Here is a 19,079-nt window from a genome sequence, read left to right on the forward strand (position 1 = left end):
TTGCTTAACCTCTCCAGCAGGTTCAGATATCTAGAGGAGCTAATACAGGAAGGGAGCTAAGCGTGTAAGTGCAGCACACAATTCACTAAAAGCTGAAAAGCCCACGGGCCACTGGGGTAGACCACCACTGCTCCGCATCCCACTCAGATTAATCTTAACCAACTCGTCCTCTGGTTCCTCCTCTCAGGCGGATGAGACCGGCGACCATTATGACCACCACAAAGACACACAGACACACACAGATCCCCCTTAACCCCGCCCTGCTTTGTGGTCTACACACCAGCGCATGACAGCCTAATCTCACAGCCACACCAGAGGCCAGCGAGAAATGTGTTACTCTGACCGCCGGTGTGTGTGTGTGTGTGTGTGTGTGTGTGTGTGTGTGTGTGTGTCAAGGGAGAATGACTGTGGACAGCTGGCTGGGCCTCTATCTGATACACTCAGAACATTAGCACTGGGTGGCGGGCAGAGTGAGAGATACATACGTTCCAGCCACAGCATGGAGAGACCTGAGCACAGCAGAATAGTGGGGAGCCAGTTATACTATACCTGAGAACAGAGAGGACAGGCTGTACGCAACACACACACACAAACGAGGAAATAAAGCGGAGCACGCAAAGGTGTACATTCAAGCAGAGGCCTCACACTCACGGCCCAGGATTCAGCTTCTACAAAACATATGGGCAAATAAAACCACAACAACAGTTTGTCTTGTTTAAAAACATGGCATGTTTATTGTATCGAACATTTGGCAGTCATTGGTGTTGACAGAAACAGAATCTCTCCCGGCCCCCTCAACCTTGCACCTCAGCAAAGATCAACCTTCAAAACGTTTCCCCCCCTGCAGGAGTGTAACCCTTTTACACTTCTCCAATGTTTGTGTTTAAATGATTACAAAAAACTAAAAGATAAGAGTGAGCAACTTTCAAACCAGGGAGAACTCTACCCCATGCTTTTGAGCCAGTCGTGACAACCTCACACACAGGTTAGAAGCACACAGATGGTAACAATCAATACTGTTTCGACCATATACTCGGTTTTCTCCACTACAACACCGTTGTAACAAAACAGTTTGTCTAATCAGGGCTTTTCTGGGAAAACTGCTTTCAGAAATGGATTTCTCTGTGTGTACGTGTGCCAAAGAGATATAATATGCTAAGAAAGCTCTATGGTGATGAATTCTGTGGTCATAAATTCATCCTCATATGGCACAGACTGTTGTAAAAAAATGCATGCTGTTTATGGAAGACTTACGAAATACCTGTTTTATCTTTACTGTAACAGATACAGTAAAATACCACATAAACTGTATATGGACTAACTAAATGTGCAACTCCCACCCACAGGGAGACACACGATTAGGAGTCGGCGTTAGCATAAAGGTCAGAGTTCACAACGTAGGTGTATGACCCCACAAGTAGCACCACATTCCCCTGAAACCACCCTGACAGGGACAGATCTAAAGTAACACAGCTGATAGGAAGCAAAATTTACAGAAGGTGTCCTTTAAGAAATTGAAAAAGGTAAAAAGCTGAACTTTCCTGATTGAACATCCACAAACAAAAAGCTAAAATTTAAATCACAAACAATTCAAGGTCTTGTTTTGAAGCTGCCCTATTAGGTTTTTTTTCCCTCTTCATACGGAAAAATATCGACGAGGAGGTCAAAACCTGCTGCAAAGATTTACAGTTTCATCATCACTGTAGCCAACTATACCGAAAATGAACTGGAAATATGGTGATGAGAGAGACGGTGAAATGCATTCGTCTCTGCTGTGCTGCCCCCTGCCTGTCACTATAAACAAGACATGGTCACAACTCATAACAAACATTATATACAAATAAAGAGAATGGGCTTAAAAATCCTTATAAAAACTATTTCATATAAAATAAATCCACAAAAATAAATCTGTGTACAAAATACATCTTAAAAAGAGAGAGTGAAACTTCAAAGTAGCTGTGTAGTAGAAAAAACAACAACATATGATTCTGTCTGTGACTAAAAAAAGATTACCAACTAAACCTTCTAACTGGCATAGACGCAGACACACAGATGCACGAGTAAATTCAATTCAGAGAACATGTAGATTAACATAAGCTCGCTCCTTTTTCCTTTCCAAGAACTGTGTGAGTGTACGCACGCGTGTGTCTGAGGAGGCAGTATTTACACAGAAAATATGAATGAACAAATCTTCTTTTTAGGACGTGAAGTTGTAGAGATGGAATGTGTGAGTGTGTCGCAGCAACTGGAGTGGAATGAACCGTTGTGTGGCTTATTGAGAGGCTTCAATGCCAGGAATGGTCCGTGTGTGTGTGCGTGTGCGTGTGTTAATCTGTGTATGAACATATTGGCATGTATCAATACTGGGGCTGGTACTTGGGGAAAAGGTAGAGGTCTTTGCACAGTGAGCTGGTGAACTCGGACATCTCTTTGCAGCGATGGTGGGCGGTGCCAGGAGCGAAACCCTCCCGCTCCTTAATATGACCGTTGACCTGGAGACAGACAGAGTGCAGTGATGTCCTAAAGAAGTTCACCAAACAAGAAAGCTTATTTTACACAGTGCAGGCAGTATACATATGTGGGTATGAGACACTCATGTATACCTGCACCATGATGTCTGCAAGGTGTGTGTCTCTGGCATGGAGGCGCAGTGTTGTGTTGAGTTCCTGGATGAACCAGGATCCTCTCTTGGTGTTCCGCATGGCTGCTGTGCCTTGAAGAGGAAGAGATCAAACAACAAAGGCTTAATACTAATAACAATAATACTAATAATAACAATACACAATGATTGAGATGAGTTGCAGGGAGACAGAGCTATGGTGGTGGTTGGTATTTTCCTCACTGGAAATAGAAACTACAAGTCATAAAACAAGGTTCAACTATGAACTGTTGTGGAACAGCAGTCGAGGCTCACTCAGGCCGAAATGGATGAAGACCGATGCGATATTAAACAAAGAGCACTCCACTTGATTTAGCATTGTGCTCCTTTAACCTGGTCAGACTCAGGGTGTACAGATACTTAAAAAAACATCAAGGAGTAGAGCCAGCGATATTAGCTTTTTTTATTTCACACTTTGTCATTTCAAAACTTGTAGTTTTCAGCCCCATGCGATGCTGACTCAAGTGACATCATTTAAGGCCATTTATTAGACTTGGTGCATCTCTTTTGGTTTTTTTTTTAGACCCTTTAAACTTCTGATGATACACACTTAGAGATTCCATACATAAATCCACCCCAGAGTAGCAAAAGGGACAGACTTACAAATTCTCTGACCTTTGAGAGATGCAAAGCCACAGATCATGTCAGATCGCTGCGGCAGTTTGATCCTGGGCCGGCCCATGTCCCCTCTTTGTCTGGAGTTTGCGTCTCCTTGTCCTTCTCTCCCAGCATCTCGCTGTTCACAGCTCGGTGAGCAGGTCCTCGCCGGCCCATCTATCTGCTCCACTCCACAGTCCATCTCCTCTGGAAGACAAGACAGTTTCAATTTAGCCAACATCCAACAGTTTGTATTTTACCTTTCTGCTTGGTCTTGAGACGGTTTTTCTATCGTCTCATACTTGAATATATTTTGTGGGTGTTTCACAACAAACCAAAAATTTAAAAACTAATTATGTTATCACCATGGCATATAAGGGACCATCTATTTAACAGGATTCTTTGAATTATTTCTAAAAGGAAATCTAACTTTTGTTGCTTTTTTTTTTTATTATACTATATTTATCCCGTTAAGGGGAAATTTGTCTCTGCATTTGACCCATCCCTGTATCAGGGAGCAGTGGGCTGGCCATGACAGGCGCCTCTATTTTTAGAGATAAAGTTGCTGAGAGAGTCTAAAACAATCATAATAACAGGTTTTCACTTAAGCTATTTGCAGAGGCAGTGGCCATCCACATAGAATGGCCTTTCGGCAGCACACCTGGGGTTGTCTCTGTGGTGGCGCGAGAGACAGTAATTAGGATCGCTCCTTAGGAGTCTGAGGATTTGTCAGGGGCGCACAATCAGACTATAGCCTCCATCACAAAGACAGACTAATTAGCTGGGATCCTGGGTAAGTCGCACTTTAATGAACTATTAGTGCACGACTATTGATCACAACAGAACATTGAAATTTGACATATTATGACACAATCAACAACATCTGGCGCTGTGTGATGAATAGCCGTGTCTGTCACCCAGGTTGTTTGTCCCAGTGGACAGGAAGAAACATCTGGGCATGTGAGTGATGTCACTAATGAAAGCTTGTGACTGTCACATTTATTTATGTTGAGACTTGCATACATGGCTATGATAAGTAGCCCATAGGTTTAGATATGCATTGTTCAGAATCGGATGGAGAGCCTTACCTCCTCTGCAGGCCTGGATGAAAAACATCTTGGGCTTGTTCTGTAGCAGTGGACAGCGCGCATTGTCAAAGGACTCAAACACCCAGTCCAGCTGAAAGGGAATAAGTGACAAAGTTACATGTCTGGAAACAGGTTGCATCTCTACCTTTAAATGACATCATATACATAAACTCAAAAAAACACCAAAACATAAAGCACCTGCAGGAGCTGTCCGTCGGTACCATAAATAGCTCCTTCCACTCCGTGGGAGAGCAGACACACCACACAGCTGTCCACTGTTCGGTGATCTGGTCGACGACAGAAGTTCTCAATGCACGTCCTCATGCCCTACTCAAAGAATAAAGAATCAGCAACATTGTGGTTAAATACTGAACAGGTTGACAAAACAGTCACGACGTTACATAGAACATTCTGGGTTTGAATGTAAGGCTAGAAGATATGACTATACATTCTGTAAAAATGTCTATCAGATATATTTTTTCTATATCGTTTCTATCGCGATGCCCATTTACCAGTGGACTGACTAACATGTAAAGTGTGTTTGTTTTGTGATAACATTACCACACTTAAAATGGAAACTGAGCAAAACAAACACGCCAAACTATTTATTTTCTCCACAAACTGACTGACTATCTAGAAATTAGTCACGGTCAAAAGATTATTCTCCATTTTCCTTTCTAGATTGGTGAACAAAATAAGACGAATGGTATGTGTTTTAAATGACATCCTGTAAATACAGACTGAGCCTGTGCCGGTGTGTGTGTATGTGTGTGTTACCTGAGCAGTGAGGTCTCTGTGGACTGTAACCAAGTAGTCGAGCTCAGTGAAGACCTTCCTGAGGACCTCATCGTCCACCTCACCTCCCTTCCTAGGGTCAAGGTCTGGCGCAGCACAAGGATCAAAGGTCACGTTACTAATCACCAGAGCAAAACCTCGAGGGGACGAATTCATTCTGTAAGACTGGAGAGCAAGAGAGAGAGGAACAACAAAGCATTGTGAAGAAATGTCTCTATGAAAAGGGCTTTAACACCTTGCTTATGATTGCTTTTACAAATGAATACAACTTAGAATCACTACATTGTTTTCAGCTCTGCATCTAGTACTCTATACTGACTAACATCCAGACCGGTGGTGTGACACTGAGGACAAGTATTTCTCAAAAAGTCACAGGTAAAACAGAACTGAGGTTACTGCAAGTTAAAGTAAAGTATTTTACCTGCTGGCAGTGTGAGAGATAAAAGTCGGGAGCGCAAGGGAGCACAGGAGTGTTGATGGGACTATCTGCATCCAGACTGAACTCCATGGACTCTGTTTGCACACAGAAACACATGATCACAAACTCTGCTTGTTACAAGTTCAATTGCAGTTTTCACATCACTGTGTGCTCCCGCCAGCAGTTATGTAACAAGCTTTGTACTATAATGCCGTGAATGAGTCACTCGTGGGGCGTGGAGCCTGTAGGTACAGACAGTAGCAGCAGGCTAGAGCAACCGAGCTCCTATACTTTCAAACTCAATCACCTATTTAAACTAGACAACTGATTTTTATCCAGACGCCACCCTGTCTACACGGAAACAGAAAAATATTGACAATGACAGCAACATTGGACACAGAGACACTTATCTTAACCTGAACGCAGGCCACACTGCAACACCACTCACCATGTGTCCTTGCTCTCTTGGCAGCAATTACTTCTTGGGTGGGAAGTGGGAGAGAAGAGTCGACAAACATCTGAAATTGAAAATCATGAACAAATTCTTAAAGACAAAACACCAGCTTAACACAAAGAAATGGATTTTGTTCTTTGCTGTAGCAGCAGTGGTTGCTTGTTGTGGGAAAACAACAACTGCACTCCTAACTCAACCATCAGGCAACCTCCTTCCTGCCGTCTGACTACCTCAGCAGGCCATCTGGTTGTCTAACATAAGTTGGATGTGGTTTGTGACTCTCACATCTGTCTGCTTATCTCTTCCTCTTTTCTTCATCCCATGTCTCTCTGTCTTCCTGTCTTCCTCTAAGTCAAAATGACTGGTCTAATCCTGGTTGAGGGATTATAAGCATCCTGCTCACCTCTCTCTTCTTTTCAGTTGTCTGCATGACTGGCTCTTCCTCAGGCAGAATACTCTGGGAGCACAAAACAGACCATGAACTGCACTAAGTCTGGTGGCAATCTGCTGTGTATGCTGTAGCTTTGTGATGTTTGCGTGTGATGTTTGATGAAGTGCTAACTCACCTCTGCCGGTGCCTGTTTGCCATCTTTTTCTGGTGATTGTGTGAGCAGTTCATACAGGTGCTGCTGCTCAGTTTCTTGCAGAGCTGAACAGAAGCTGCTGAAGGCTCTGGGCCCCCGCTTTGGTAAGAGTAGCAGTAAGCGCCAGCTTCGTTTCTGAGACGTTTGCTCAGCCTTAAGTAGAAGACATCAGACGAGAAATAAACATCACTGACAAAGATTAACTCTTATAGAACATTTGATTTACTGCATTTTTTTACACCCCTTCCTAATATCATGACATTTTGTTTTCCAACCATTGCCACTCAGTTGAGTGTCACTAATATCTGTCATAACACTAAATTAACATGCATTAATCCAGAAACTGTTTAAAGGGGACATCTGGTAACCATTAATGTCAGTCAGGGTGAAACACATGCATTTACATGAAAGTGTTTTAAAGTGTGTGAAGGTTTTGCATTTGGCAATCTTTGATGTTGGACTTTTTGTAACTTTACACATGTGAGACTAAAGTTGTGGATCCAACTGAAGTTCTTTGTGTGGACATGAATGGGAAGCATTTTGGGCAAAGATTTGGGGTCATTTAAAATATAGTTAAAGGGCTAAAGAAGTGAAAGCATCTGGTGTTTTACAAAATAAAAATAACAAAAAGAAACATTCCCCATTGTCATCTTTTGACCGCACAGATTTATCATGAGACCCATTACAGGTTCTGACTCCCAGGTTGGGAAACTCATGCTTCATCCATGGACCTCCACTTAACCATAACCTTTTTCAATCTATTGACAGCAATTTAATCAAGCGTCTTTAACATTCAAGGTGTAGGTAGCGAACATAACTTACAGTTGAACATCTGTTAACAGTCAGAATACTAATGCTTATGCTTTTAAATGAAACCATATCCATTCATCAGTGTTTACATACCATAATATTCTCTGCCATGCTCTCGGTTAGGATGTCGTCTGCCTGCAGGGACTGAATGAGCAGCTCATCCACCACCAGCTGTTTGCAGAGAATGGTCGAGCGTGTCCGAAGAGCCCGTCTGTCGCGCTCCAGCATGCCACACTCCAACATCTTGCTCCGACAGACTGGTCACAGGACAGAAAACAAGGCACATGAACCTCCATAACAATAGACCGGAAGTTAAACCACACTATAACGAGGTGACAGGCAATGTCAACAACTCCAGCGCCTTACTATTACTCATAACGTTACTGTGTGCTATCTTCAATGTATTGCTTCAGATAGCAACGAGAAAGTATCGTTGTACGTTTCACTGTTGCTAGGCTCTCTAAATGGGACATGTCGCTAAATTATACATCCATTCACTTATCATCACGAATAACTTATTAATTAAATGTAATAATATAACGTTTCTCTTACAGCCATCGAAAATAAAACCACTAACAATGCTAGCTGGACAATGCAGATGTATAACATTGCAGATGTACAGCTCACTTAAGAGTTTGCAAAGACAATAACTTAATGTACAGTTCTATATGATTAGCTATGTTAACAAAACAGCACAATACAGGAGACTGTCCTCAACTTATACTGACAGTTAAATGTTGATGGCTAATTCCCAATGCTAGCTGGAGCTAATTTAGCTAGCGCACTTCGGATTTGACCTATTTTTCTTGCATTAAAGTGGGCGAAATGCAACTCCTTTAAAACATCATTCTTACCGTTCCTCTGTTTCTGTAACAGAATAAAAAACCGTCTGTCTACGTGTTTCACACTATTTCAGACAAATTAACAACATCCCCTCCTCCCTAGATAAACCAACTTCCGCGGGGTATCAGTGCAGCAATAAGAATTACGACAAAAGTCGTTATATTTGATTGTGACCAATGAGAGCAAGGTATAATTTGAGTGGCGTTTCAAGTCTCCAATCATCGGTATTCTTACAGAGGGGTGCCACCCAGAGTCGAGTCAACGGTTCAAACGCTTGATAGGCCACGTGATTCATGTGGACCTCAGATAGTTCCAGGCAGAGCCGTATGTAGAGAGTCGCGTCAACTGAAGTTCAAAATGCTTGAATGTCAAGTGATATGGAAGCCCATATTATAATGAGATACTATCTCAAAATACTGACTTAGTATCTCATAATTTTGACTTACCATCTCATAATAATGAGATACGTATCTCATTATTCGTCAATAAATTTATTGATTTACAACATTCATATATAGCAACAACATACATAATTTTGTTTTGTTTCATAAAAGTAAAATTTGCTAATGTTTGAGGAGTAGTAACTGTAACAGCTAGAGTTACCTGCCTTGTTTACATATTTTAGGCTAAAGTTCCCTTGTTTGAAAGAAAAGAGTGAGATTTAGTGGCATCTCGTGGTGAGGTTGCAGATTGCAGGCAACAACATACACCTGCATTCAACCCTCCCTTTCTAAGCGTGTCGGAGAACTATGTATTTAAATTATATGATTTCTTATATCATATGGAAGTATAGTATAATACATATTTAGCATGTTTTCTGATTGCTGTCTTATTTGAAACATACCTTGTTATGTTTTCAATCTCACTAAGGTCACCTCAGCCGTCCTTACCTGCAGCATTACTGAAGCTCCACCACTGTGGGTGACCGTGGCTAAGTGGAGAGCAGGGCCGCCTTTCAATCAGAGGGTCGGCGGCTCCTGCTCTACTAGTCTCATGTCAATGTGTCCTTGAGCAAGACACTTAACCCCAAAATTGCTCCCGTAGCTGCGTCTACGGTGTGTAGATAGATACTGAATTGTAAGTCGCTTTGGATAAAAGCGTCTGCTAAATGACTGTAATGTAATGTAATGTATCCAGTTCTCCTATAGGTTACTAATATACACTAACATGATTCCCTACATAATACTGGAATAGAAAACATGTTTAGTATGATCAGTAATACTTTTTGTATTTAGTTTTTTTCTGTAGTTAGTCTTGTATGATTAATTTGTCAAAATTGCTGGCCTATCTTAAACTTACCTTGTGTTTTTAATCTCACAAGGTCCTCCAACTTCCCTCTCCCATATCCATCAATCAAAAATCAGCTGAGCTGCAACATGATATAGACAGGTAAGCCTAAAATATTCAACCTTATGTTCCATTTTTGTTTAATGTTTAGAAGTCTCAAATATGCACTTTAAATCTATACCAGTAGCGATGTATCACAAAAATATCTCTCTTCCTTATTATTGTGTATCTTTATCAAATCAGTTTGGCTGATAATATAAAATCACTTTCTTTAAACGTCTTACCTTTTAAAGTGCATCACAAACGGTCCATTTCGCTGTAACTCTATGGCGCTGATAGTAGTCGCTGCTCACTTCAGGAGACTATTGATAGGCTCCCTGATTGAGGAGCCCTGAGTTAAAAGCTCTAAATGTCTCACATGGTTTCTTTTAAACGCCTGCTTGAAGCTCAAAAAGGTCACATTCTCTAATATTTCATAAAAATGCACAAATCTGAGAAAAGTCCAAAATATCAAGTTTGTGTTACTTAACTTTGTTTTTTCTTCTTTCCTTTCCCATTAATCATCTCACAACCCTTTACATGTATCTGGTGATCCAATGTTGAGACCCACTTAATGATCTAACTGTAAGTGTAAACTGAAATGTAAGTAAATGTAATTTGTATCATGTGGAACACCATTTAAATGTCCACACCCTCTCTCTCTCTCTCTCTCTCTCTCTCTCTCTCTCTCTCTCTCTCTCTCAGGCTTATACTTCACCCTCCCCTGCTGTCAATCTCCTCACACTCACTGCGTGTGCTGTCAATAATTGATGATCCTCACTGACTCAAAGGGTAACAGGTCCGGGAGAAAATGTCTCCCCATTGATTTATTTATTTACAAGTCTATCTTTAAGTTCAGTCAGGCTGAGAAACCACCATGAGTGTTTATTAAAGCGGGAGGATCGATGGCATGAAGCCACCAGACCGTGTCCGCTCTATGGTTCATGGTAGCTCCTACACCTGTGACCATGAGCGGGTTAATGCTGAATGTCTGGCTGACAGCAGGACAGAGGGAGGAAAGGGAAGCTTAAATGAGTGAGAGGCAGGGGGCAGAGAGAAGGAGGAGTGACAGAATGATCGAGTGAATTAATTCAACCTTAGCCAGTCCTGATTGACTCGGTAGCAAACTGGCATGTACAAACATTCACAGTGACACCAAAGCCATGGAGAGAGAAAAGAGGAATGACTTGTCTTTCTCCAGAAAGAGAAGTTTCACTTTCGGGGCATATGGAGGGTGAGTAAAGACAATATTTGTCTCTAATTAGGACTGATATTTTCAAGTCAAATGAGTAGCTGCATGTGCTGAATAATACATTACATTATTTTTTAGATAAAGGTAATCTTGTCTATGTAAGATGATCAGTTTTCTTCTCCGAGTAGTTCTCACTTCCTTGTTTACAGTGTGGACAGATTCACATGCGGGGATGAGACGAGGTGAGTTTTTGTTTTCCATCAAACATCGGCAGTTATTTCCAGCTCAAGCTTTATTGTGCAAAAATAAGAACTGCATGAGAAGTGGTGAATTGTGCTGTTAATAAACCTGTTGCTGCAGACCTGAATCTGGAGAGAACAGCATCCTGGACATCCTGGACTCTCCTCCCAGTAGCAGACAGCCTTTCTTCTCTGCCAGCAACAACCAGAGGGTGATATCATAATCATTTCCCCTCTTATTTTAATTAAATATAACGTATTTAAATGTCCTGCATTTCTGAGAAGTTTCCATTCGCAGCTGAACCGTTTGTCATGTTCCTCTTCCTCCCTCATGTTTCTCCTTCCCTTTCTCTCTGTCTGCATTTGTGTCTGACATCTGTTGCCTGTTGTTTCGTATCAGGACACAGAGCTGTTTGAAATCATTGAAAAGCTGCAGGTGAGTTACAGCACGATTGATTGTGTAGTGCGCGTGTTCAGAGAAGTTTCTTATCATCTTATCAATACTCCCCTTGTCCATCAGGGCAGCAGGATCGATGAGCAGCGGTGTGTATTCCCTCTCCCTCTGAAGGTTAGTCTTCCTCAAAGTTGACGCTACAGGTTTGATCCCATGTGTGTGTGTTGATGCGGACCTTTCTGTGAACGCCATGACATTTGTTTCCCCAAACAACAGACACGACAGACGCTCATCATCATCAGGTGCTCCTTTGTGTCTATTTTAGTCTCAGCTCCTGACGATAGGTGGAGACCTGCCGCTCATCCTCCCTCCGAAGCTGGGGGGCTACTGGATAGACCCCCCTCTGGAGAGGCTTGCAGATGTGAGCCCCACCTCCTCCCACCACGGCCTCGATCCAGAGACCTACGACATCATGGAGAGAGACGGAGAGGCCAAAATCTACCACGAGTTCTTCCGCTCACGAGTAAGCAGACTTTATCTAAAGTCTCGAGGAATGTATGATCTTTCCTGGACTTATGTTTTATCATCTTATGTTCCCTTTAGTACCATCACTCATTCACAGCAGTGGATCCATCGCTGGGGCCTCTGGTTCTCTCTGTGTGTTTGGAGGAAGAGGAGAGCAAGCTGCGGGTGATACTAAGGTTGAGATCTTAAATCAACTATGAGACAATGTTTGTATAATCCAAGCTGCAACATAACCAGAAGCATTTCCCACAGCATCATTCTTTTCCTTCAAGTTTCCCTCATTTAAAACTGTGTGTTACAGCAATCTTGATTTAAATGTCTCTGTATAGTTCCAAGCAATTTTGCATCACAAACGATAATGCAGAGATCGTTTTTCTTGTCTCACAGAATGAAGGAGTGCTCTCTGCACGGAGTTTTTGCCGTCTCTCTTTTCCCCAACATCCCATCTGCTGTTGAATTAGCAAAGGTATCAAACTACTTATTCTAGAAGGAGGAAATATTCATATCCAGTATGACTAAGTACTTAATTATTAGCAACAAAAATACTTAAACTATTAAGAGTAAAAGTTGTCCTTTCAGTGTTTTTGTCTGATATGTTATTTACTAAACATATTGTTATTGATGCATTAACATGTATGAAGCATTTGTATTGTCGTAGCTGGTCGAGTTGGAGCTAATTCTAACTACTTTATACACTGTTGGTTTGTTTAATTCATGACAATTTGTCGTATTTTATAAAGTGATATGTTTTCTATGTAGAATTGGTGTGTGAAAAGATAATCTGCAATGTAACTAGTAACTATGGCAGTCGAATAACTGTAGAGGATTAAAAAGTACAATATTCTCAAGGCACATAGTGAAATGGCGGAATAAAGCAGCATAAAACAGAAATACTCAAGCGAAGTTCCTCAGAATTGTACTTCAGTACAATGCTTGATAAATGTAGTTCTACAAAGTCTATAAATGACTCTTATTCTCTCTAGATGCTCTGTGATAGAGTGACTGTATCAAAGTTTGAAGTGGTCAGCTACCTCAAGGTAATGCTCTAAAATTACCAATAACCAAAAATATAATAACCACTTCTTTTAAATCCTCTTAAAGTTCATCTTCCTCTCTCCTTCATCCCTCAGGCTCCAGAACTCATAACTACATTTGATGAACACAGAGTGTCTCCTAATTTCAAGTTTGGCATTTTGTACCAAAAGAACGGGCAGGTAAGAAATTGTGCAGAAAACGACTTGCCTTCATAGAAATGACTGAAATATGGCACCATATCATAACCACTCTAACTCAAACAACATCCATCTCTCTCTAGTTCACCGAGGAAGACATACTTAGTAACACTGAGGAAAGTGAAGAGTTTAAAGAGCTCCTTTCTATTTTGGGAGAGACGGTTCAACTGCAAGGCTTCACTGGGTAAAGTGCACCATGTTGACATTGTTTAGCTGGAATAATGACACATTCAATGTGTAACATCACATGATTTCTTTCTGCTCACTCTGCGTTCTCAGGTTCAGAGGAGGACTAGATGTGTGTCATGGTCAGACAGGAAGTGAAGCCGTCTTCACTTCCTTTCATGGCAGAGAAATCATGTTCCATGTCGCAACTAAACTGCCTTTCACCGAGGGCGACCCGCAGCAGGTCAGTCACTGTATCACCCTGATGATTCACAGGACAGTTTCTCACGGTGCTTTTGGAACTATATAGTTGTTTTTCCTCCTTCCCAGTTACAAAGAAAAAGACACATTGGCAATGACATTGTAGCTTTGGTCTACCAGGAGGGCCAAACCCCGTTTCTATCTGATGTTATCAAGTCTCACTTTCTGCACTGTTTCCTGGTGGTCCGGAGGACTCAGGGTCCAGAGGAGACAGGTAAAACTGCATACCAGGTGAGTGAAAAAACAGTAGAATCCATCATCCCTATCAATAAAAGTGTAGTGGCATCTTGTGGACCAGATTGACCCTTTTGTTAAAAAGCATATTGTATTTTGTAGAGCCCAACCAATGCTGGATGTTTTGAGGCTGATACCAATATTGCTATTTTAAAGTTTCAAAAAAATCCAACATGTCTGCTGATACTTGTTTGTTTAGGATAAATTTAAAAAAAATTATAAGGATATCTTACGTTTGTAATTTTGACCAAGGTTTGTCCTTTGTGGGACATTTTACAGTAAAAAAAATGAACTTGTCGCTGGTCTCTGGTGGACAAAATATGGCGACTCAGTTTTTAGACGACCTCCGCATTTCTGTGCTGCAATCTTTTGTTACTTTAATCAGTAACACACACTAATGCTGATATATCTGTTATCAGCTAATATCAGCTAATTCGAGCCAGGGCGGTTTATCGGTCTAATGTTCTTTTCTCCGCCTCACAGGTGTCCGTCACAGCCAGAGAGGATGTTCCCCCCTTTGGTCCGGTCCTCCCGGATCCTCCCATCTTCACAGATGTAAGACACCATGCAAAAGAGCAACAAGCTGTTTTTATTTCTCTGAATATTTCAAGAAATATATGTCGCAGCAACAGCCAAACTTTCTGCATCTTTTTCTTTGCTGTCAAGCTACCAGTGACTAATACAAACTTCACAAATAGACATCAAAATGTTATTCCAAAGATTTATTACTTTTAGTTTTGTTTGTTTTCCATCATTTTCACCACAACTGTTTCACCAACACCCACAACTTATTGAAATTCTTCTCCATTTCCTTTGAACATTGAATTGTGGTAGAATAGTGTATTGATAGAATATTTAGCAGGCTGTCTACTTTGATTATACTTTATTTTGTCACTTTCTAGTGTCACTACACTACATACTCAAGACCTGCCTAGTATCAGTATGTAATATAGAATTGGCTCACGGTCCAGCTTTTGTCTTGTCCTGTTTTTTGGTCCTTATCATTTGCCTGCGTCTTGGTTTCCTGTGTCCTGTCTTTCAGTGTTCTCTGCTGAGAGAATTCATTCTGACCAAACTCATCAATGCAGAGATTTCCTGCTATAAGGCTGAACGATTCAGCAGACTAGAGGTAGAGGAAGACTATTTTGATTCATGCTTATTCTTTGTGAATATCCAAGCTCTGATTTCTCTCTGCCATGTGTGCTCTACTGTCCCTCCTCGCTTACGAAGCTCCGCACTCGTTCGTTGCTTCTGGAGAGCCTGCAGGCTGAACTCTCCACCCGTTCCCAGTGCATGATGGGGGATCCATCACTGTCTGCTCTCCCATCTTCTGAGGGTGCACGGGGAGCGCCTGAGGGGACAGGAGGATTCATTGAAAACTTTAAGGTAGACGTTTGGCTCAAGTTTCAGAAGTACTCTCCCATACTTGACTTTGTTATTTTAACTTTACCATTTTCCCTCTAAATCTCTGTCATTAGAGAGCCATTAGAGTGCGGAGTCACTCTTTCGAGACTCTTGGGGTACCCAGGAAGATGGGTGGCAGTGCATCACAGAAGCCTAAGGTAAAAATGCACAATGAGATTGAAGTGCTTGACTGAATAAATACTTATTGAAAGGTTTGAGCTAATGTCCCTTCTAACTTCCTTTACAGACAGATAAAGACGGAGATGGGTAAGGGCTTCTGAGAATTTGATCTTTTGTATGATTTGAACTAGAAATAAATATGATTGTTTTTTTCTGTTTTTCAGTGACAAATCTCCAGGACATCTGTCTGCTGACAGTCTTGGGTTGGCTGAACTCAAAGATCAAGCAAGCCCTCAAGAAGAGACATAAAAGGAAATATCAATTTGTAGATTTTAAATGTTAATATACATATAGACATTGCTAGCTGCATACTTTATTATCCTGCAGGATGGCTTAAATGTAAATAGAGTGTAAAAGTAAATAGTATTTCTGAGAATATAATTATTTTACTGCATGTCATAGCATTAATGACAAGCCTAATATTGAATATCAGTGAAATATTAAAGATATAAAACTACCAGAAAAAAGCTAAAATGTTTTGAGTTTTACTTTAGTAAATGAGGGACGTAAATAGATGAAGTGGGGAGGAGACAGAGTTGGGGAAAAGCAGAAGTTAAAATTATTAAATTTAGAAATGATGATATTTTAACAATTCTGGTCATTATTAGACATACAGTTGATGTTGGCAATTTCAGAAACAAACATGTTGAACAGAAAAGGAAGCAGAAGGAAGGAGGAAGAATATACTACCAGTAATGCAATTGTATAAAAATGCATTGAGTAAAAGTCTGCATTAAAATGTTACATAAGTAAAAGTAAACGTAGCATCAGCAACATATACATTATGACATAATGAGAATTATCATTGCTGTTGTGTAAATATTTTAACATAAATGTAGTTAAATATTCTAAATACATAGATAAATAATAATGAAAAAATAAAAGGAAATTATTTTCCTTTTAAATGTACCATAGTACATAGTACAATAAGTACCTAAAAGTTTTACTTAATCTTTGGGAATACTTCTTGAAAATGTGTTGATAATAATCTATTTCTCTCTTTCCTTTTCTTGTTAGTACAATGTACAGATAAGGTGACAAATTAGACAAACATATGTGTAACAAAACATACAGACAATAACACAAAACAGTAAAACGTATTTTTACTTGGTTTTAATTGGGAAACTACCTCAAAGAAACAAGCGTATTAGGCCAACGTGTTTCAATGCTCATGTGGTACTAATACTGCTCTACACTCCAGCCCAGTGGGTGGCGGTAATGAGCCAATACGTTGCCTATCATATTCAAAGAAGAAGAAACAAGACGGAGTAGTAGAAGAAGAGTTGCTCCCTATGGTTGCTCCAGAAGAGGGCAGTACTGCGGTGGTTTGTTTGGTTTATCACTCCTGATTATACCCGTGTTGTTTGTAGCTCTAGCTAACTGTAGCTAACTTAAAGCTACGTTTAGTTCAACACATGGTAACAACAGGTGTCGCTAATTCTGCGACAGTGATTTCTGTGGATGAGATCTGTTACATAATTTTACTGATTTCACTGCGTCGGATTAGTTGAACTTCGACACACTGAGCGGTGCGCTGATACCTGCTTTGCAAGTACAGGAGACGATTCGTGTTAACTAAGAGCCACTGACCTCTGCAGACCCGAAGATGACGTCCAAGAAAGTGGTGGAGTTGTTCTACGATGTGGTTTCTCCGTACTCCTGGCTTGGCTTTGAGGTTCGTTTCTTTTGGATGTCACCTTCGGTAAACACGGACACAGACTTGGTTAAAAATAAATAAATAACGCGTTGTGTGTTTCTAGATCATGTGCCGCTACAGAAACGTGTGGAACATAGAGCTCAAACTGCGCCCTGCATTTCTGGGCGGTATCATGCAAGGGTCGGGTAAGTCAACGGTGGTGGAAGGTAACTAAGTATATCTACTCGAGTACTGTACTGAAGTGCAGCTTTGAGGTACTTTTTCTGCTGAGGGAAAGTACTTATCACTCCATCACATTTAATGCTTTGCAGATTCAGATTATTGGTATATAATCAGCAAATAAATATTATTAAAGCTTAAAATAATAAAAGGGCGAGTAGTATACAGTTATTAAAGTTTGCACCGCCTTTACCAGCTGCAACATTAAAGTACAACACATCAATGCATCAATAAATATAATCCAATAATAATGAGTACTTTTACTTTTGAAGGTATTTTGATGCTAATGCTTGTACTTCTACTTGAGTAACATTTTGAATACAGGGCTTTTACTCCTATTTGTGTGGACACTGTCAGTACTGTTACGTTTCATACAATATTTATCTTTCATGACAGGAAACAAGCCCCCGGGTCTGGTTCCGAACAAATTCCAGTACATGAACAAGGATCTGTACCGCTTGTCGGAGTATTTTGATGTTCCCTTGCAGGCTCCGTCTGACCCCTTTGAGGCCATGTTCCAAAAAGGTACCTACAGGAGGATCTGATGGGATCAGTGCTGTGATTATGTATTGATTAAACCACGGCTGGATCAAGTCGCTCATTCAGTCTTGCACAAGACCGTGGTGGTACTATTTCATCAAAGCTACCAATGCAGAGAGTTTCAGGTCTTCTTCTGTTTTCTTCTCCCAGGCTCCTTGACTGCAATGCGATTTGTGACGGCAGTACAAGAGAGGGAGAAAGGTGGAGACAAGCAGGTGGAGCGGGTGTCCCGGGAGCTGTGGAGAAGGATCTGGAGTGAGGACAAAGACATCACAGAACCCACATCGTTGTCTGAGGTACCAGCATGCCCAGCCTGGTTGTGTTTGAGAAGATTAAGAAACACAGTTTGGAGTTGTCACATTTCTTTTTTTGTCTGTGCAGGCAGCGATGAAAGCAGGAATGTCTGAGAGCCAGATTAAAGAAGCGCTGGAGCTGTCCACCTCAGAGGAGATCAAAGACAAGCTGAAAAGCGCAACACAGAATGCACTTGATCACGGGGTCAGTAGGCCATCAGTTCTCCTTGTAGATTCAGACAAGAGAGATGAGACATTGCAATGTAATGACCAAATTCTGTCCTGTTGTGTCTTCCCAGGCGTTTGGCTTCCCACTTGTGGTGTGTCACGTAAATGGAAAGCCAGAGATGTTTTTTGGATCTGACAGATTTGAGCTCATGGCTCACTGCATTGGTGAGAAAACTGTTGTCCTTCACGAAGACAAGCACATGTAGTTCAAAAGTGGCAATAGAAAGATTAAAATGACACTTTACATAGCCATAAATGTCTGAGATTTTTGCCCAATCTTATTTTGTTCTCTGTTGCAGGGGAGAAGTGGCTGGGACCTCAGCCTGACATATCAGCTGCCAAGCTGTGAGATACAAACGCTGCCGGTTTGCTCACAACGTCTTTGAGTTTTCTTCTAATTCTTCAAATATCATACGTTCTGTGCCCTCTAAAACAAGCAGTGTTTTTCCATTAGGCCTTATTAATTACAAGGGTATAACATTATTTACTCTACCATTTCTTATGTGCCTATTAAAAAGAACTTTGACAGCTTCCAGATGTTAATCTTGTTCTCTTTGCTAATGAAACACAAAGGTAAATTTATGAAAAGAATGCGATTGTGTCTTTGTTGCATGATGTAACACATAACTTAGTATTTTTGATCATGCTAGTGTCAAGGCTCTGTGATTGGTGGGACAGTCGGTCCACCACTTTGGTCCAGACTGAAATATCTCAAAAACGACGACAGTCATCAACATTCACT

The 19,079-nt window shown here is 41.0% G+C and overlaps 3 protein-coding genes and 1 long non-coding RNA gene across 9 annotated transcripts; 2 read left to right on the forward strand and 2 right to left on the reverse strand.

The window, feature by feature from the left end:
- Nucleotides 1-711: 711 nt before the first annotated feature.
- Nucleotides 712-8,369, reverse strand: casp2 (caspase 2, apoptosis-related cysteine peptidase). 4 transcript variants are annotated; one of them, XM_068735386.1, is made up of 12 exons: nucleotides 8,260-8,369; nucleotides 7,499-7,662; nucleotides 6,578-6,748; nucleotides 6,415-6,468; nucleotides 6,006-6,075; nucleotides 5,561-5,652; nucleotides 5,122-5,304; nucleotides 4,543-4,671; nucleotides 4,345-4,435; nucleotides 3,275-3,463; nucleotides 2,604-2,713; nucleotides 712-2,492 (listed from the first exon to the last, which is right to left on the reverse strand). In XM_068735386.1, the coding sequence occupies exons 2-12, from the start codon at nucleotides 7,646-7,648 to the stop codon at nucleotides 2,358-2,360; spliced, it is 1,374 nt and encodes a 457-aa protein (XP_068591487.1). In that variant the 5' UTR covers nucleotides 7,649-7,662; nucleotides 8,260-8,369; the 3' UTR covers nucleotides 712-2,357. The 4 variants fall into 4 exon arrangements, with proteins under 4 accessions (XP_068591487.1, XP_068591486.1, XP_068591489.1 ...); XM_068735385.1 differs by having other exon boundaries at nucleotides 3,263-3,463; XM_068735388.1 differs by lacking the exon at nucleotides 6,415-6,468.
- Nucleotides 8,370-10,509: 2,140 nt separating this feature from the next.
- Nucleotides 10,510-16,097, forward strand: rap1gapl (RAP1 GTPase activating protein-like). Of its 3 annotated transcripts, none has more exons than XM_068735566.1 (19): nucleotides 10,510-10,808; nucleotides 10,955-11,008; nucleotides 11,127-11,217; nucleotides 11,406-11,441; nucleotides 11,526-11,573; nucleotides 11,725-11,922; nucleotides 12,003-12,100; nucleotides 12,312-12,390; nucleotides 12,908-12,961; nucleotides 13,055-13,138; nucleotides 13,240-13,340; nucleotides 13,436-13,565; nucleotides 13,652-13,813; nucleotides 14,300-14,371; nucleotides 14,859-14,945; nucleotides 15,047-15,202; nucleotides 15,295-15,378; nucleotides 15,468-15,487; nucleotides 15,565-16,097. In XM_068735566.1, the coding sequence occupies exons 1-19, from the start codon at nucleotides 10,738-10,740 to the stop codon at nucleotides 15,647-15,649; spliced, it is 1,710 nt and encodes a 569-aa protein (XP_068591667.1). In that variant the 5' UTR covers nucleotides 10,510-10,737; the 3' UTR covers nucleotides 15,650-16,097. The 3 variants fall into 3 exon arrangements, with proteins under 3 accessions (XP_068591667.1, XP_068591668.1, XP_068591669.1); XM_068735567.1 differs by having other exon boundaries at nucleotides 10,511-10,808; nucleotides 10,976-11,008; nucleotides 15,565-16,096; XM_068735568.1 differs by lacking the exon at nucleotides 10,510-10,808 and having other exon boundaries at nucleotides 10,981-11,008; nucleotides 11,534-11,573; nucleotides 15,565-16,096.
- LOC137891126 (uncharacterized) lies at nucleotides 14,524-17,080 on the reverse strand. The gene is made up of 2 exons (XR_011105332.1): nucleotides 16,991-17,080; nucleotides 14,524-15,167 (listed from the first exon to the last, which is right to left on the reverse strand). It is a non-coding gene; the product is annotated as an uncharacterized lncRNA (long non-coding RNA).
- gstk1 (glutathione S-transferase kappa 1) lies at nucleotides 16,712-18,868 on the forward strand. The gene is made up of 7 exons (XM_068735569.1): nucleotides 16,712-17,075; nucleotides 17,161-17,242; nucleotides 17,673-17,801; nucleotides 17,967-18,112; nucleotides 18,198-18,314; nucleotides 18,409-18,502; nucleotides 18,637-18,868. Exons 1-7 carry the CDS (start codon nucleotides 17,007-17,009, stop codon nucleotides 18,684-18,686), a joined length of 687 nt encoding a protein of 228 aa, XP_068591670.1. The 5' UTR covers nucleotides 16,712-17,006; the 3' UTR covers nucleotides 18,687-18,868.
- Nucleotides 18,869-19,079: the final 211 nt, after the last annotated feature.

Source organism: Cebidichthys violaceus, unplaced genomic scaffold, assembly GCF_023349555.1.
Source record: "Cebidichthys violaceus isolate CVI_PGR_0920_01 unplaced genomic scaffold, fCebVio1.0.p SCAF_7, whole genome shotgun sequence".
In the NCBI taxonomy this organism is placed as follows: Eukaryota; Metazoa; Chordata; class Actinopteri; order Perciformes; family Stichaeidae; genus Cebidichthys; species Cebidichthys violaceus.

Bases quoted from the DNA above. Each gene is read 5' to 3' on its own strand.
- casp2 (XM_068735385.1), bottom strand. From the start codon at position 7,648: ATGTTGGAGTGTGGCATGCTGGAGCGCGACAGACGGGCTCTTCGGACA. The intron at 5,653-6,005 runs GTGAGTGGTGTT...GTGTGCAAACAG, and splicing joins CAAGAGAGCAAGGACACATG to AGTCCATGGAGTTCAGTCTG. The intron at 3,464-4,344 runs GTAAGGCTCTCC...CTTGTCTTCCAG, and splicing joins CATCCAGGCCTGCAGAGGAG to AGGAGATGGACTGTGGAGTG.
- rap1gapl (XM_068735566.1), top strand. From the start codon at position 10,738: ATGGAGAGAGAAAAGAGGAATGACTTGTCTTTCTCCAGAAAGAGAAGT. The intron at 14,946-15,046 runs GTAGAGGAAGAC...TCGCTTACGAAG, and splicing joins AACGATTCAGCAGACTAGAG to CTCCGCACTCGTTCGTTGCT. The intron at 15,203-15,294 runs GTAGACGTTTGG...CTCTGTCATTAG, and splicing joins GATTCATTGAAAACTTTAAG to AGAGCCATTAGAGTGCGGAG.
- gstk1 (XM_068735569.1), top strand. From the start codon at position 17,007: ATGACGTCCAAGAAAGTGGTGGAGTTGTTCTACGATGTGGTTTCTCCG. The intron at 17,243-17,672 runs GTAAGTCAACGG...CTTTCATGACAG, and splicing joins CGGTATCATGCAAGGGTCGG to GAAACAAGCCCCCGGGTCTG. The intron at 17,802-17,966 runs GTACCTACAGGA...TTCTTCTCCCAG, and splicing joins TGAGGCCATGTTCCAAAAAG to GCTCCTTGACTGCAATGCGA.